At 39.2% G+C, this 19,430-nt stretch overlaps 1 protein-coding gene across 1 annotated transcript in view; it reads left to right on the top strand.

Annotated features, from left to right (window-relative positions):
• LOC138213088 (neural-cadherin) overlaps window positions 1-19,430 on the top strand; it is a 258,811-nt gene that overhangs the window by 114,405 nt on the left and 124,976 nt on the right. The window contains exons 14-19 of the mRNA XM_069173941.1: window positions 4,833-4,960; window positions 5,195-5,381; window positions 10,494-10,637; window positions 17,683-17,803; window positions 18,077-18,239; window positions 18,442-19,110. Coding sequence (XP_069030042.1) covers window positions 4,833-4,960; window positions 5,195-5,381; window positions 10,494-10,637; window positions 17,683-17,803; window positions 18,077-18,239; window positions 18,442-19,110 — 1,412 coding nt within the window. The remainder of the gene's footprint in view (window positions 1-4,832; window positions 4,961-5,194; window positions 5,382-10,493; window positions 10,638-17,682; window positions 17,804-18,076; window positions 18,240-18,441; window positions 19,111-19,430) is intronic.

Genomic DNA, 19,430 nt, shown 5'->3' with positions numbered 1-19,430 from the left:
TTTTGATTTCGATTACCCACACAAGAATGTCATGTGTTTTCTTTGAAGTACATGTATTTTTATTCCTCCATTGTACTTTACACTGTTACATTGTGACTTTGTGTAACAGTTTTACATTCATGAGAGTCATTTATATTTTCTTACAAACATAGTTCTTTTTTCATGGAAACATTACATGTAGTATAAATGGTTAATAAACAGTTATTTCATCGATGAATGAAACATTGATTTCATTCTGAAGTAAAACAACATAAGAAATGTGCGAAATGCTTGGACAGTGTTGTAAAGACACAAAAGTCAAACCAAAACACCCGAAAAGAAAGAAACGTCATTGTAACTATTCATTATAACTTGTTAATTTTTTTCAAAAATACAAATAAACCACAAGAAAGAAGAATAAACACCCAACTTAAAGAGCAGCCACAAGGAACCACCAATTACTCTTACACATACACATACATATATATATATATATATATATTTCATGTCCACTACTACCCTCTCTATCATGTGTTGTAAGCCATAAATAATTTCCATATTTGACTAGTTTTACTTTGGACATTATTTGCCTGCTGATTATATTTTTGAAGGGAGCTCTCTCTGTCATGAGTTAAGGCCTGGTGGCGAAACAGATCTATCCCGCCACAGACACAATTGTAGAAGATGAGAGATTGTTTGAGCCACCCTTCGAGGGTTTTCAGTACCACCTTCCAAAAAGGCAGTACCATGGGACAGCCCCATAGAGCATGGATAAATGTGCCCATCTGTGCTTATTTTTAATTATTAAATTCCCAGTGAAGTTTACCGTTTCAGTGCACCGATGTCAGTGCAACAATATGCTGTAAAATACCCTCACATATGTATGTCTCAAATGTGAGAAGTGTTTGGTAAACACACGAGGGATCACTGGAAAATGTGTGTTTATATTTACACGTTATATATACAGTGTATATATAAAAATGTTGGCGGATATATCAATATAAGAATTTTTCCTCTCCCTTTTAGTAATAATTACTCCCTAGTATCTTGTCTTGTATCTCTATGCTGTATTTTTCTCTCTCTGCTCTCCTCTCACCCCAGCCAGTGGAGGCCAACCTCTGAGCCTGGTTCTGTTTGGAGGTGTCTTCCTGTTAAAAGGGAGTTTTTCCTCCCCTCTGTTGGAGGTTTTTTCCTCCTAGTTTACGTGGCAATTGTTGAATTGTAGGGTTTCTCTGTATAATGTTGTAAATTTATCTTGTAAGGACTTCAATGTGTGAAGTGCCATGAAATGACCTGTGTTGTGATTTGGCGCCATGTAATTGAATTTAATTGAAATTTAAGTATCGCCATCGAAACCCAAAAATCCAGTAATGTTCAGGTCCTAAATTCCAGTATTCATTGTTCGGGGTTAAGTCAATTTTATACAGTTTCAAGGGTGTGGAATAATATATGCACAATATTGCAATGAATACTTTACTTCTTGCAGCCCTTGTAGCCCAGCCTACATTTGAGCGCACATCCCCCCATAAGTCTTCCCTGATGTCAGGTCCTTTTGCTTTGTTAGTCCCAACATAGACGGTGTCATTCTTGTAACCTGTTAAACTGAGGTCATGAACAAAGACACAATGAAAAGGGATCAGAAGGGTCAGTCATGTCGTAATGTTCATTAAGTCTTTACGCGTTCAATTTTTGTTGTAGTTGTTTAAAGCTCAGATTCCAAACGTACACAAAACTCGCATGCTGTTGTCACTGTGATGACAAAAGTGCAACATATATGCTGCAAATAAATCTCTCATTTTTATCATTCTGTCATATCTGCCTTTATGTCTCGTACATATGATCACGTTAGTCGGTTTAAGTTAATGCTCAGCCCCGTTAACTCGTCTTAAGTCGCCATCATCACTAATGGTGGTGTTTGGTAACCCGTGGCCTGGCTGCCATGCTAAATGCCTCCGACTCCTGCGCATGGAATTCCTCATGTAACATGCATGCATGCACACACACATGCACACTTACCCCATTCCATCAAACTGGTCTTAATCCAGTGAGAAGTAATTAATTCTCAGACCATCTCCCGCCTCTCAGTACCTCTCCTAACTTCCCCGTCTCCTCTTTTCACTCTCCCTTCCTTCCCCTTATCTGTCTTAATAAGAAAGCTCTTTGACTTCTCCAGAGGCAGTGAGGCTGAGGAAGGGAGGGAGGTCTGTAATGGATTTAAGGCCCCATTTTTAATTTATAGATTAAGACATTCGCTCAGAAGACAGGGGAGAAAAAAAAAAAACACGTGAAGCGGCATTAGATTTAATGTGTTGCTCTATTCAAGTAATATCTGTAATGCTTTTGGTTTTAAATCAGCTGTGTTAAAATTTGGCATTTGCTGCTCAGGAAAACGTAAGCATTCATGTTCTGTCTCACTGGTTCTCGGTATTACCTGTTTTATCTGTCTAGCTTGTAACACCCTGCTCTCGCTCTGCTTTTTATGGTTCATGATAACTGATATAAAAAAGACACATTTCCTGCCTATTACTAAGTGGCCTAATGCATGCTTTGATAGTCGTCTATATGCCAACAGGACAGAAAAAAGCACAACATCATAATGGCTTTATTTATTCATTTGTCTCAGCTACAGTAAATGTCTAACATGAATAGGCTGACAAGAGAGCCGCAGTTGCATTCCACAGTACATATCCAATACATATCCCTTATGATGTTACCGTTTCCGACTTTTTGTTCCCTACAAACACACCGCTAAAAACACTAAATGGTTATGAGACCTGGCTCAAATCCAGCCAGATATATATAATATAAACGCTGGTAAAGATTTCAATCTTTCGTGATGAAGGTCTGAAATCAATTACAGTCCAGGATACTACATGGCAACATCATAAGAAGGTCCCAAGCTGCTCTGAAGGCCGTTGGTGCACCAACAATATAGAGCTGTGATGTTAATTTCCAATTTATTGTTAAATTGTTGATTTTAGTAAATTAATCCACAATCTACAAAGTCACCTCTATTATCTTTAATAAAAGATAATTATTGATTTAAAAAGGAAACTCATTCTGCACATACAGTACTGGGTTTTAGTGTCACATATTACCATCAGCAAGGCATCTAAGTAGTCCAAGTTTCATTCTGCATCTCAAACATACAGTCAGAGAGTCACATTGAGCAATCTTCAGTGACAAGAAGAACAAGTAGTCCTTCACAGGTGGTCTGACCCCTGCACAGCCCTGATCTCAAAACCATGGAGTCAGTCTGGGATTAAACGACAAAACAGAAGCAGCTGAGACAGAAACCCAAGACAGGACTTTGGCAAGTTGTCCAACATACCTCGACATATAGCAACCTATCTGCCAAGTACCTTTAAAAACTGTGAGTAACAGTAGCTATTAATCATTGATGATGTTTTGAAGGCAAATAGTGGTGAGACCAAATATTCATTTGATTTAGGTGTTTTCTGCACTTTAGTTGAAGTGTAGCATTCTTTTATTAAACATCCTTCTTTACTTTTATTTCCTAAAACTTTTCACAGTTGTAGTTGATGTAGTTAGTTTGTACAAAGACAGACTGCAAACCCCACGGCATTAAAACAATGCAAAGGGCTGTGTAGGCGGGGGTCTGCTCCTTCTGGTGCCGATGACACATGTAATATGATCCACAATGTTCAATGACCAACCTGCACTGCACACCGGTTTATAACACTCTGATAAAAGATTTTGCAACTCTGGAAAGTCATGTCAAAGGCAATTATTTAATATTTTGCTACAAATATTAAAATACAGTTTTTACATTACATAGAATGAGCCATTAAGGCTTCACATCTCCTACCTATTGGTTATTTCTGAGTTTGTGTCATTTACAGTACTTTAAATTGTAATAAGCACCTTCAATTTATATTAGAACAATTACAAAGTGCTTTGCTGTTACACTTAAAACTCGCAGTTAACTATGTGAATATGAAATGGAATAATTCATTCCAGTTACATGTAGCCTTTATCAAGTTTGTTTCACACTTTGCTGCTGCAGTTGACCTAATACTGAGATGAAAGCTGCTGCACTGTATCGGAGCTAAAACAGTACATGGACAAACTCCCTTGGTTGGTTGGACTGCAACACGTCTAAAACAAATTCGGCAGGCACATCTGAAGAGTTGAGTTACAGAATACCCGATTAAAAAAATCAGAAATGTCCAATAAATCTAAGTCAATGCAATGCCAGCAGGGCTGAAGAAACATTGGGTGATGCCCAGAAAGCATGCTGGTGCATTCTGGTCCAAATGCTGACGTGATTTTGCAGAACCATTTAGACCTGCGAACAAAATAAGTAATCTTAGATTTACAGTGACCCTAAAATTATGTTCCGTTCAATTTGGGCAAACTTTGCTGACTAAGGCAAGTTCAGTGGATTACAAATAATACATACTCCTTGAATATCGAAGAGAATGCTCAAGATACTGAAGGGATCTTTGGAAAATCATGGAGACTGTAAGAATTGGGGGAAACGGTCAACTTGCTAGATGGGACCATAGATGAGTCATGGTACAGCATATCTGTTCATGCCCTACGTGAAGGTCATATTGAAAGTTTTTGTTGTTGTTGTTTTTTCTTTTGTAAAAACTGTTAATCCAAAAGCAATTACAAATTGCTGATTTATTTTTCCTCTTTTTCAAGCAACTTATAGGCAAGTATGCATAATGGTAGTACAGTCAACTCACTGCAGGCTTGTTGTGTTTTTCAAAGACCCCATCAGTTATCTGTGACATTCTTTTGAATCAAAACCACCAGATATTATATGAAAAATATTTTTTGATGTACACTAAGCACACTGTCCTTGTGTCCTCTTTCTTCTCCAGATGTAAATGACAACGTCCCCTTTTTTACCTCCTCTATCTACGAGGCTTCGGTCACTGAAGGAGCAGAATCAGGAACTTTGGTTTTCCAGGTTTCAGCCAATGACCTCGACTTGGGTCTCAATGGGAAGGTGAAAACACATGTACACACAAACAAACAAACTATGGTAAAAGTGGTAATTTTGTTCTGACTGTGTTCTCTTTAGAACCCAGTTCCTTTTGAATATTTGCACCATTAATTTCAGTCTCCCTCTGCTTTGATTCTCTAAAATGTGTTATTATTTGCTGTGTAAAGCACACCTTGCTGTGTTTTAGCATCTGCCCCTTTGTATAATTGTGTGTCCTCCAATCCCCCCTCCTTGCAGATCTCTTACTCCCTGCTGGAGGATCGCAGCGGGGACCATCAGTATTTCCGCATCGACCCAGAGTTGGGATTTATCTCCACGCAGGCTGTGTTTGACCGCGAGACCAAAAGCTCGTACCTTTTGGAGGTTCAGTCGGTGGATGGCTTGGAGTCAGCGAGGCCTGGCAAGCATGGACAGCCCAACTCTGGTAAATAAGACTGACACTAAAACAGAATATCCTGAAACTAGATATATAGTTCAGCTCTGGTCTGATGCTAGTAAAGGTTTACAACCCTAAGCTGGTCTGAAAGTGCACTCTCGAGGTTTGGTACCATGATGGACACTTCGGGAAGCTCTGTTTTCAAGACATCAGTGCAGCAGCCAGCTCGCCTTCAGCTCTTACTTCCACTTGGTTCTACAGCCCTGATGTAACAGCACCCTCATTGGCTCACTTAGGTGGCGAATAAATAACATGAGTGAGTATCTTCCTCCCTGCTGTTGTGAAGCAAGAAAGAGGTGGTATAATGTTTGGAAAGGTGAATGACTGTATGTCATTGACAGCATACGCCTCATCAAATCCAGCCATTGTCAAGTGTAATGTAATAAAAGGCTTCTGTTGAGGGCAGGCCAGGTGTTACCTGTAGTGAGACATGAAATCAGTGCTATGAAAGACAACTTCAAGCATCTTCATGGATCCGGTTTTGTGCATGGTGGCACGGCCATGTTGTAATAAGTAAATGCCTGTCCCCAAAATGTTGCTACAGAGTTGGAAATACACCTCTGTGTTCTGTAGCATTATAATTTAGGCTGATTGAAACTAAGAGAGTCAAACCATGACCATTTTAATTTTTTTTACCAAACAGCTGGTCCTATATACTCAGACAGGTAATGTTCCTCTTACATTATCCCAAAGCCAGTTTGCCCATGAGTCATCACTCCAGACTAAACGTTTCCACTGCTGTTGAGTCTAATTGCTGTTTGATGTCCAATCAAAGCTTGGCATCGCATATGATGATCTCCGGCTGTCGTGCCACTCTGGCTCTGGCCATTAAAACCCCTGTGATTCAAAGCCCCACAAAGCATTCTTGTGCTATAGTTGATCCTAGAGGCAGTACAGTGTGTCACACCTGTTCTGAAAGTGTTGTGTGGTAGCTGGTTGTGAACCCAAGAGAAAACACAGAGGCAAAGATGGTGAGAATAAAAAGGAATGTTTTATTGAAAACATTGTAGATGAAGCATGAATGTGTATTTCTCAGTCTTTTCTGAGGTGAGGCTTTGTAGGCAGGGGAATACCGGAGGTCTTCCAGGCTGAAGGTGGGTCTGAGTGTGTGAGGGTTTAACAGTGATGCAAAGTCCAGGAATCCGGAGAGCGAGAGGAGCAGTAGGCTCTACGTTGACGGTGATCTCGGAGTTGACTGGTGACCTAAGTGGGCCGAAACAGGACAGCAGGTGAGAGTCGATGGTGGGATATCCACGGTTAACTGGAATGACAGGAGCTGTGCCGGCAGATCAGGGGAGTGGAAGTGGGAGGTGTTTGGAGGCGGGCAGTGGAGAAATCCACACCCTCCAGACACAGACAAAGCACATGGCAGACAACAACAAACAGGGGAATGACAGAACACAGGAGGAGAGGAGTTTGGGGGGAACAAAGGTTAAACACACAGGGTCAGACAGGGATCCTGACAGACAGCTTGGCTTTCCTTCACTTTCTAAGTTGAACGAATCACGCTGAAAAGAAAGGTGATAAATAGACCCTTTGGAAACTTGATACCATTTGACAGTGCCGCATTAAAAGTCAATGAACAAGCTTTTCTGCTGCAGATGTTTGTAAATTCAAATTGCATGGCTGCTTGATTTTGCACCTGTTAGCATTGGCTGAGGCAGCTGAACCTACTAATGAGAAAGGCTTTCCACATATTTTTAGTCATATGTTGTGTAGTAAGTGGTTATGAAGCAAGTAATACTGTTAAATTAAGAAACGTTTATTGGATTGAATGCATTGTAGGTGCAGTAGAGTAAAAACTGTAGTCAAATTATTGGTCAAAATCTCTGGAACATGCATATTTTCATTTACGTACTATTCGACTAAAAAGCCTTTTATATAAACACTGTGACTTTTCCTGAGAATATACTGTAAATTTAGAAACATATTGGTGTAATTGCATGAATTATTAATAATCTTTTGACATAAGAAATGTGATTTTGGCTGTTATACTGACTAAAAACGAGGACAAGCAGGAAGATGGAGAGTGCTGTAGACAGCTGCTCTGTAGACTTCATTTAAGGCTCTAAATCTTCATTGAAGGTAGCAATAATCTCTGTTTTCTTCTTTCTGCCTCCTTCCCACATCTGCTCATTTCTCTCTACTGATGGACCAAAGGCCATCTTTCTCTTTCAGTCTGTCTCTCTCGCTTCCTCTTTTCCTCCATCTCTCCACTTCTCTCTCATTTGCTGCCAGATGAAATGCGTACATGCTCTGGTAGAATAGAGAGACTTGGAAGAAATGAGCAGATGTTGAGACAGATGGGTGGATGGAGAGAGGTGTTGGTAAAACAGAAAAACAGACCTGGATATTTTTTCGATAAAGATCATAGATTATTAACAGATCCCCTCACTAGGTTTGGCTCACTGTGACATTTGTGGTCATGTAAACAGAAGTTAAATATTAAGTAGAGCAGAGACTGTGGGGAAGCCGTGGGAGTTATTCTATTTTATTAGGTTTTTTTTTCCACGTAAACAAGGTTGCATGAAAAAGGATGGGTGACAGGCAAATTAACAGATACTTTACAAAGAAGCACACATACACACTCTCAAGTAAATGTAATTGAGCTGCAAAGTGGAGGACTTATTTTGGGTTAGATTTTTCTGAGGTAATACCATATACTGTACATAAAAGTGGAGATTTTAGTTCCAGGGTTCTGACAAGAGAAGCCAATATGGAAGTGGCTTAAAGTGCAGTGCCACCAAGGGCCACCAGGGATTGGCTCCAAAAAGGTTCTGGCTCCATAGACTCCCATTCAACTGACCTTATTAAATATAAAGTCAATAGATTTGATCCATAAGTTAAAATGGTGTCATTTGCTAAAGTCACTCTTCTGGTGGTCTATCTGAAAATAGTCCCATCGTGAATATATTCGCCCATAAGAAGCGGTGTGTTTGGGGGCATGACTGTTTAATTAACAGGCCCTGCGGTGTGCTCAGGTTTCCTCTATAGGTTGCGGGGCGTAATGTCCAAGCCTTCCCAATCAGATCGAGTCAGATCCACCGCTCGCTCAGAACAACACTTCACAAACCAATAGGTGACATCACTGTTGTTTGCCAGTTGGTTAATGCTTTACAATAACTCAAACACAATCTGCAGCATCTATCAGAATTTAAACTTTCATTTACATTTGCATTTCTTTTAAAGTTCACTTTAAATTCTCTTTGATTTGGTAGAATTTTAACAGTTTTAGCTCTGCACTTGTGAACACCTGCACAATGATAAAGTGTTTAATTTTCCAACCGTAATCATTCACATATGTGACAAGCTTCTTTGCTTCAGCAACAGTGCCTGGGGCTCATGTATATTCAACAAATTCAACCTATTCATCATGCAAACATGATGGATAAAACGTGATTTCTTAGAAAGAAAGTTGGAATTATTCAAACTTTTGTCCACAAAATAAGCCGTGAGGTTGTTAACATTTTCTGGGAAAGTTGATTTTTGCATTAATATTATGGCTATTTTTTTTAAGAAAACAATAGGTAATACAGAACAGGGAAAAACACCTCTGTAACGAGCGGGCACTTCTACTTTGCAACTGTCAATCTCTGATAGAACAAGTTCCACAGTAAAGTAATTTCGGTGTTGTGTGAGCAAATTTCACTCTGCAATCTATTAAACTTGTAAAGAAACCGATCTCGCATCTTGAAGAGCTGCAAACACCATCTGGATTCAGTCTGAAGGAAAATGTGCTCCTTGCTTCAAAGAAATATAAATTAAAATCAGATTTATGAGATTGTGGTAAAAAAAAAACAGAGTGGCATTTGTTATCGTCGTTAAAAAAGACAGAATACCAAACTATACGCCCAATTACTGATGAAGTGGGGAATGCAATTTTTCTGAAAATTGTAAAAGAAATGGATTTCAACATGATCAAATTGATCTTGTTTGCGTCATTCCTATAATTAAGAGTGTATTGTTTTCTGTGTTATTTGATTGTGTTTTCCATATGTTTCTGTTTTAACGATCTTTATCATATTTTCTGTTGTCAAGATGGCAACTTGTTCCTGTACATTTCTTCCTGTAATTACGCTGAGATCGGATATGAGCATTCAATTTATGCTGAACCTAGGTTGTCATTTGTTTTAATACACAAAAATTGGTGAAAACATTCTGTTCTCATTTGATTTGGTTTGTTAAAGAAAAGAAGAAAAAGAAGCACCAACGAGGCCGACATGTTAATGCTTTCTTTGTTCAGTTTTCTGTGTCTACACATACGATTGCCAAGAACCAAGAGATGTTGCAGACAAGAGAAAGCAGGGTTGTCAAGTGGCCGCAAAAATAACCTTGATAAACCGTGTTTTCACATCCAGAAAGCTGCTACTTACAAGCTAGAGTGTGCGGTGGTGTTGGGTGTCGGACTTTGACACATAAATGCCTCTAGAAGTGTGACAACACGGATGAGCAGGCATCATTAGCAGATGAGAGGGAGGATGAGGGATGGCTGCTACATCTGCTTATCCATTTCCTGTGTTCCTCCTCCGCCCCTCCCTACCGTTCTTTCTCTCGGACGGATTCTGAACACGTGCAAAGCTCTGGCATCTGCGACTTGTTTTGTTATAGCTCCGAGGGCTGCATTAGTTTGCTATCTGTGCCATGAACTGTATACCAACTCTTCCACCCTGGCTTAAATAATTTATCTCATCTTGAAGTTGTATTGCAAATTAAGCTCGTTTTGATACAGATATCAAAGCAAGTGTAATATGTTGGGTTGCTCAACACTGATACCCTCGGGATGCTTTGTACTTATCGCCTCAGCCCGTGGTTGGATGCCGTAGAGAAGAAACAGCTGGATTTTAATGATAAAATAGACTGAAAATTCTCAGACAGATGATAGATGTAATATAAAAGTTGTAGACAACAGTGGATGGAACAAAAAAACAAAAAAAAAGATTTTTGTGTCTGCGTTTGCATAAAGGTATTCCTATCTGCTTTGGTTGTTGCAATCCAAAGAAAGACAGACAGATGTTCATGTTCACGTTGACAGAATAAGAACAACCTCAGGTTTATAATTGCCTTTCTCCTCTGTCTCTCTCTCTCTTTTTTGATTTTCAGACACAGCATATGTTCGTGTTTTCATCAGTGACGTGAACGATAACAAGCCGGTGTTTGCACAGGCATCATATGAAGTTGATGTGGATGAGGATGCTGACGTCGGCTTTGCCATTCTCACTGTCAGTGCCAATGATGGGGATGAAGGTGGGTGGCATGGACAAATAAATCCGTGTTTGTGAATGTGTGTGCATGCTTTTTGGAATTGGGGTGATGTAGATACAGAATAGAACGTGTAGGAGTGATGGCTGCTGCTATAAATCCATAATCTAGCATGTTTACTCAAGCACATTGCTAAGGTGCTTCGCTTTTACCTCACTCAAAGAAAGACACAATTCTACCTCTACTTTATCGCTTTTGTCCCTTTTACTTTGAGGAAAGAAGGTTTCCATTATAAAAACATGTCAAAGTCACACGAAAAATGCTGTACAATTTGAGTGAATCAGAATATTTACAAGTGCCAATTTAAAATAAGCTTTCAACATAACGCAAAGAAAGAAAGTCTAAAGTGGAATGTCTACTTTCACAAAAAAAAAAAAAAAAAAAAAAAAAATTTTTTTTTTTTTTTTTTTTTTTTTTAGTCAAACATTTCTTACTGTTAAGATGTCCTGAATAAGTCAAATATAACTGGTAGATGTCCTTGGATTCTTCTGCTATGATTGCTGCTTCATATTATTTCTCCAATTTGCTGTTACTGTCAAACTGACATTTCAAATTTAGTGTTTTAAGGCCAAGTTGAAGAACGCGCTGCTTAGTTTAGTCAAGTTAATGAGCCCTAATGTTACTACATTTATTGGGGAAGAAGCAACTGAACTGGAAAACTACAAAATGGTAAAATATACTGTAAGAACTTCAAGAATTTCCCCTTTTAGATATGTAATAATGTATTAATTAATTTGTGGACACGAACAGTAGAAAAAGAGAAACATAAATGGATAACTGGATACAAGTGTAACCGGTGCCAGACCTAGGGGTATCTGGACCGGTAACATGTGATACACAGGCTGAACAGCACTGTGGATCTGTGGTTCACTGTGGATCAATGAAGAAACATACGATGAGGTGACGTCTTCATCAAGCCAGCGCCATTTTATTCTGACTCCCGCTACATTGGGCTTGAAGGGAAACTTCACGATGCGTTCAAGCACAATCGGTTAGCGTAGTTTCTTCAGTGGTATCTCCAAAAAATAAGAGGGGTGTCTGTTTTATAATAAAAACTTTGCTACAGCGTTTTCAACCTATTACACTAGCAGTTGTTGCAGGCAGCATGTTAGCAAACATTAGCCTACACATGGTGAAGAGAAATAAACAGCCTGCTTACTCTCAATAGGCACATGATACTTATCTCTGGGTTTATCACTGAGCAAATCTTTTTACTGTTTGCATTTGTTTGGCGGGGAAATTTGTATTTCCAAATGTGTGTATCTTAGCGTGACAGTTCCAACCCAGAGAGACATTTGCCTTGAAAAATATCTCCTCTGTGCTCTTTCATAAGGCCACGTTCTTTTTTTTATTTTCTTTTTTTTATAGTTATATTCATTTAGTATTAAAGCCGAAAAGATTTCTGTTTTCTGTAATGTTGTTTTTATGGATATATGGAAATCTCAATCGTTTGTCTTACAATGGAGATCACCGACTAAATAGTGTACCTACTATTATTATTTTAAAGTAAAGTCATACTATTATGAATTATATGTTGCTCTATTATATATGGTCATCCAACAATAATATATTGTCATTGTGATGCAACATATTTGAAATCTTTAGCTTTGCTGTCACTCATTACTTTCAAACAGTAAGCCAACAGAGTACAGTAAGATGATAAGGAGCAACATCCATAGCTGCAGAGTGATTATCTGGTTGCATTTTGGGACTATTTCTGGAGATGATACCACTAAAATTGGACTTGCAAATATGCCCTAGTTTTATATATTACTTTAATTCTGTGGTGTTTTCCTTTTTTTTCCTTTTTTGAGAGGAAGAGCGATATAATGCTCTGAATATAAATACATCCAGAGGCTAATATCAGAGAAGCTCTATCTATGTTGCAGCACTTGTAAAAAAACATTCTTATCCAACATTTAAAATAAAATAAAAATATGAATGACTGGCAAAGCAGACTAAACATTGAGTAAAAATATCTTAATGATTCAGCCTCAAAGTCTTTTTTTTTTTTTTAATTTTTTTTTTTGCAGAATGTGATTTGCATTCAAGTAAATGTATAATACATTTGTGTGAAGATTGAAACAAAGTTTAAATTATAAATCTGATTCGCTTATTGCCATTAATGTCATTATAATCATTAATGTTCATGGCTCACCAGCTTCCTAACAATTTGAATCTAATGTGTGGAAACATCACTGCAGGAACTGAACTTGTGTGATTTGTTTCCCTCCATCCACATGTTTTTTTCAGTCTGCTATAATTTAACAGTCTTTGATAAATGCACCTTAAATCCATACTGAATTGGTAAAATGTTTTCGCTTACACTCCCAGGAATGACTTTCCACCTTAAAGTTGAATCTAATGGTGCACGTTTGGAGCCCATAATGTGCCTGTTATGGTTTACCTGGGAATGTGAAGCACTGCTTCTGTTTAAAACAAGAGAGAGAAATTGACAGTCCGTGTTGAATTGAAAAGGGTACCAACTCCTGGAGCTCTCATCATCATTCAATCCAACTGAATTTCACCCATGAAGAGCCTAAAAGTGGTGTTTGTGCAGTTACTGCTGGTGTTTTGTCAGACGAAACGGTCCAATGAAGGCTGCCTTTAAGCAGGTTGTTGAAAATCCCGTTTGAAAGCCACAGCCAGTCCATAATCAGACTTATAAATATATCATTATATTTAATGATCTGTCCAAAAATGTCACCATGAGCCTCAGAGAAATGATCTGTAAATTTTAGCCAATGATACTTGTCCCATGACTGACGTAACTATGTAGTGATAGCCGTGCTGTTATCAACTCATGAAGGTTTTTTTAACTAATCCTTCCCTCTAAATTGTGTCTTTCTGGTTTTAGTGTTCACACACACACACACACACACACACACACACACACACACGCACACACGCACACACACACACACACACACACACACACACACACACACACACACACACACACACACACACAGCCTGCTGGAGCCCAGAATAAGGTTATTATCACCAGCTGAAGGAAGCCATAATAGGTGTAAGATAGTGAAGGAGGAAAATAAGATAAAGACTGGTGAAGTGATTTTTACACTCCTGCCTGTAATGAGAACAAAACGATACCTGTTCATATCACAGAGTTAATGTAGTTAGTCATAGTCATTACCAGTCCATGTAATATTACTGTGTAAACGTCTTCATAGAAGTACAATTAGAAGATGTAGAATGTTTGGATAGTTTCAAGTGACAAAGCTGAAGCACCAGGCTGTCGCCTTTTTTGCTGGACCTGATTTGGCATGAAATATAAATGTTCAGGAAGTCGGCATGTTAGGAATGTCCTACCGTACTGCATAGCATTGGCTGCTAAAGGAATACTCCACTGAAAATATTTCAGAAGCAAACATCCTGTGTTTGGAAGGTAACTGCTGTATATTTAAAATATTTAAGTTAACTTGCTACAGCAGTCAGACTCTGAAGTTTCAATAGATACAAAAGGAAACCTAAAGTCTTGTCCAAAAAACAAGGCAAAAATAGCAAAATGACATCTCGACATCTGATACTCAAGATCGTCCCTAGTCAACCCTTCATAGACATATCTCTAGTTTCCCTATCCATCAAAGTTGTCAGCTCGTCCTAACTGCTGTGCATCTGGGAAATGCTCATGTCAGGAAGTGTGTTGTGTTACTGGGGCAACTCTGTCTCGGACACAAGCATCATCGCATATTTAACATGGTGATGAGTGTTCATTGCTCTTTTCCTACATTCTGATAGATTGAGAAACGTATCCTCAAAATGTCGTTAAATGTATATATCTAATTGAATGTTACCACCCCACAAAGTATGTAATACACCCTTCAGTCCACCATGGGATACTATGACATCGTCAAAGGTGTTGGCACCAAAACTACTTGATTAGGGTTAGTAAAACACATTGGTGTGGGTTAAAATAATGTGATGTAATGTTACATAGTTATGTAGATAAAATATGCTACGTTAACTTGCATAGGTTACTTCACAGAAATCCATGCTGACTTTTTTTACATGCGTGTACTTTTTATGCCAAAGCCAGAAGATTTCCCCTGTGTGTTCTGTACTCTTCTGTTTGGGTATTAGATGGATGAATGAATGTGTAGCAGTGTTTTACTGCTATAAAATAAGAGACGGTATTTTAATTCTGTATGCGCTCAATGTAGTCTTGGTATTAACTTATGCATCATATTTTATCAGCTTATCATATTTTCAATGCAACATTTTAAATAATCTATTAAGAAAATAGCAACTAAAGCTGTCAAAAAACCCTAATAGAGTATTTTTGTGGCTAAACTGCAAATACTCAAGTAAAGAACAAGCACCTCTAAAATGCAGTACATTATACTGTACACAATAAATGTGGTATTAGGGTACATTTAATTAATCACCTTAATTCGTCAAATTAAACACCTAATTATAGCCTATAGTTAAGGGTGGCTGGTGGGGGTCCAGCACGAGGTCAGTCATGGGCGGGGGTTTATTTGAAGTCACAGTAGATACCTACAAAGACACACCATTACGCTTCTGGGCAATAGACAATACTAACAAAACTAGAGCGGGTACTAAATAGTTCTCTCCTAACTCCACTGTTACATTTTTTTGTTATGAATGACATAGATCAGCTCTCTCTTGCTCCCTCTCTTTGTGTGTGTGTGTGTGTGTGTGTGTGTGTGTGTGTGTGTGTGTGTGTGTGTGTGTGTGTTCTTGTGTCTTTAAACACCAGTTTCACAAAAGTGTGGTACCTAGGGAGATAAAAGAGTTTAAAATTGGCACAGCTGGGATAAACATTAATTTCTCTCCATTTGTTTGTTGTTTCCTTTAAATACTGTATTACTCCCTGTACTGTTCCTTTTTTCTCCCTTTGCATCTCAGCAGTTTTCTAAATACCAAGAGATTCAGACAACTGGAGAAAAGAGAATGAGAGTGTAAAGAATGGATGCAATTGCATATATCCCCTAATGTCTCGTTTCAAACGAAAACAGACAGACGGTACAACGATCTGGATTAGAGCATTCTCCTGTCTCCTTCCTTGACTTTCATCTCGCTAATAAGCTGTGAATCGCATATTGTCTTCAGAGGTTTTCTTCTTTCCTTTTCATATTATCATTAGGGGTGGTGGATGCAACGGTGATTGAGATGCAGACCTTGGCTCTACCAGTAATTGCATTGAAGGGTAACATGTTGTTGATCAGCAGATTAAAAATGTTTGGCAAAAATGAAAAAAAAAAAATATAGAAAATTAAGAGATTATTGAGTAAGGTAAAACTTTGAAGATGAAAGGAGGAAGAACATCATTGCAAAATGATGTTATATTGCTTGAAACAATGGTGTTAATCATTAAAGAAAATAATGGTAAATTTGTTTCATTGACAAACGAATGGCACATTACTTACTTGTATTCCTTGAATTCATTGAAAGAGAAGGTAGCTGTGTATCAGGGCTGGAACAAACTGCCTGCATGGCGTGTTTTACTTGTTGCTGCGATGCATCGTTTAATTTTAGTGTCTATTTTAATGGAGGATAGCAGCCACACTGCCTGCTGACATGCACGCCTCACTTGCATCTCACGCTTTGCGTGTGTGGTGTGTTGTTTATAAAACAGAACCGAAGCCTAATTTTCAGGCATGTGTACTGTATAATCATAAAAAAAAAAACAAGGTGGGCTCTAATTATCTCATGACGATGCTTCACCCTTTTCCCTCCCTGTGTCGCTCCCCTGTCTCGTGTCGGTGTTAGTACCTGTGTGTGTCTGTGTGTCTCGCCATGAACGAGGGTACACAAAAACCACGTGCCTGCTTTTTGGGTTATAACTCATCACTTCTTGGACCTCAAAAATATTATTCTGATGGACATTATCAAAGAGAAACTCACGGGTTGGTAGGACCTGCACCTGCAGTACCGCTGCTGACACGTAGCCAGTGTGGACACACACACACAACCAATTTGCAGCTGAGTTTTGCGTGCGAGGCAACGGACATGGCAGGCAGGCCTCATACTATGTTTTTTGCCGAACAGCCTTGTTTAAATGGAGCCTTGCCCATATATTTTGCAGGAAACCACATACATGTTACTTACATGTATGTGAATCTCTTCCTCTGCGCCAATGTAAACACCACCGATTGAATTCTGTCTGCATTCCTCTGCACCTAACTTGCAATAAAAGATGCCACATCTTGATCACTTGCACAGGTTTTATTGTTGGCTACACAATGAGAAATGTCAGGACCCAACCTGACATCAACATTTGAATGAAATAAAAACACTGTTTATTTTAATTTCAAAAGAGAGCTCTGTGCTGTTTCCTAGACATGCATGATACTAAAAGTATCCAACATTTAGCTTTTACACGCAGCCAACAACTAGGTTTAAACGCACTGTTTTACCTACTTCAGCAAACACGACCTTGCACTGGATTTTTTTTTTTTCTGATAATCATTTTTCGTGTTCAAGTATTTCAAAACCATTTCTGTTCTTGCTTTGATTCATGGTGAACTGAACTTTATAATTGCCTTGAGAAAGAAAACAAAAATATTTTGGTCTACTAAAGAAAACTTGAATGACTTGACTATAAAAATCTTTGGCTGTGTGCATGGTTCTAAAACATCATTTTAATTTTGTCATCAAGATGCTGCTCTTACACATCTGGTATGCTAACCACCTCCGTAAGGACAGACACTGCCTTTTGTTTAAAGACTCATCAGATCTGAGACTCAGTATCTGATTCTGTTCTGCCAGCTAAAGCAGGCTGATACTATCTGTCTCAGTTGAGGGAGGCAGACCGTCGGATCGGTAGAAACAGTCAGCTGTGAGTACGATGGGGACTTCCAGTCCATAGGGGATCAAGCTTTCACCAAGATTCTTCCATGGTACAAATAAAAGAGATAAACTCCTCACCTATTTTCTTTCACTACAGCTCCAAAAAAAACTCACTATGCTTTGCTTTGTCAGTAACTAAGGTTTATTTGTACAAACTGTCATTCTTGTTTCACCTTCACCTTTCCCGGGTCTGCAGGTGGAAACGCAAAGCTACGTTATCAGATCACATCCGGAAACATGGGAGGGGTGTTTGATGTGGAACCAGAGGTGGGCACTATCTTCATTGCCCAGCCTCTGGACTATGAACAGAACAAAAGGTAGGAACAAACTTTGGAAAGGAATCCTTTGAAACACAAGCTGGTTAAAGGATGTCACCTTAAATATTAGATATTATATTTTTTGTTTTATGTCTTTGTTTGGCACCATATATTTGTTACAGCTTTAAACTCTGACAGTTTAAATGCACGTCTGTATATCTGAGTAGTTGAAGTGTTAGTGCATACTTAAATAAACTGTTTACAAAGTCCATTTGAATAAAAAACGTTGCTTATTTTGTGAATACCCCTCACAAAGTTGGAACTTTTGCTCAGGTACAAGCTTCATGTTCTAGCTTCAGATGGGAAGTGGGAAGATTACACAACAGTGACAGTAAACGTGGTGAACAAGAACGACGAGGCTCCGGTATTCACTGTTAACGAGTACTACGGCAGCGTGACGGAGGAGCTGGATGGGTCACCAGTGTTTGTGTTACAGGTAAAGTTCAATCATTTTGTATGAGTTTTTTGTAAACATTTTAGTGAACGGATTATATGTTAAATTGCATATAATTCACAATTGGCCACTTTGAGCTGTGTCGTTGTTGCAAGCTAAGCAGCAAAACAGAGTTTGGAGAAAACATGAAGTCCTATCTTAGTTTTTCGTTCATAGCATTTTCTCTATGCCTTTCATATTGTAGGTAACAGCGTCCGACCCAGATAAGGATGCTGACCAGGAGGCCCTGCGTTACTCTCTCCATGGACAGGGTGCAGAGAGTGAATTCATAATCGACGAGGTCACCGGCAAAATCTATGCTCAGCGGACTCTGGACCGCGAGGAGCGAGCTGTGTGGCGTTTTGTTGTCTTGGCTACAGATGAGGGCGGCGAAGGCCTAACAGGCTTCACAGATGTCATTATCAATGTGTGGGACATCAATGACAATGCGCCCATCTTCACCTGCGCCCCCAGCTGCCACGGAGATGTAGCAGAAAACTCGGTAGTTGGAACATCTGTAATGGAGATGACAGCGACTGACCTGGATGACTCCGCTGTGGGGCAGAATGCTGTGCTCTCTTACAGGATTGTGGGTAGTTTCGATGGCACCAACATCGAGGTGGGAGGCGTGCCCACCTTCTCAGAAATGTTCACTGTCAATCCCACCACCGGGACCATCACTGTTGGCACGGGTGGTCTCGACAGAGAGCAGGTTGAGTCCTACCTCCTGGTTGTGGAGGCAAGAGATGGAGGAGGGATGACAGGCACCGGAACGGCTACCATTCAGATCAAGGATGTGAATGACCATGCTCCAAGATTCACCGATCACTCCTGCCTGGCACGGATCTCGGAGAACGCAGAGCCCAATGCAGAGGTGAGTCAGTCGGGGCTTCGCTGTTGAAGAAGTGCATTTGTCTATACCTGGTGTTTTCCTGCCCAGTACAGGTGCCCTTGGAGCACATTCACACACCAACACACACTAAACAAGTAAAGGGAAAAACTCAACTATATAGAATTATTGTGTAAATATGACCCCATTTATTTATTTTTTTGAAGGCAACCCTCTTAATCATTTGATTTTAACACGCTGAAATCGGCCTGCAATATAAAAATGACAAGGTCCATATTACACACATATACATTAATAAACGATACACATTCAAACTCCTTTGGGGATTTGAGCATTGGACTTTG

Source organism: Embiotoca jacksoni, unplaced genomic scaffold, assembly GCF_022577435.1.
Source record: "Embiotoca jacksoni isolate LCO1_2020_lvr unplaced genomic scaffold, fEmbJac1.0.p SCAF_6, whole genome shotgun sequence".
NCBI lineage: Eukaryota > Metazoa > Chordata > Actinopteri > Embiotocidae > Embiotoca > Embiotoca jacksoni.
Note: the sequence above shows the minus strand (reverse complement) of the source record. Positions and strands in the feature narration are given on the sequence as shown.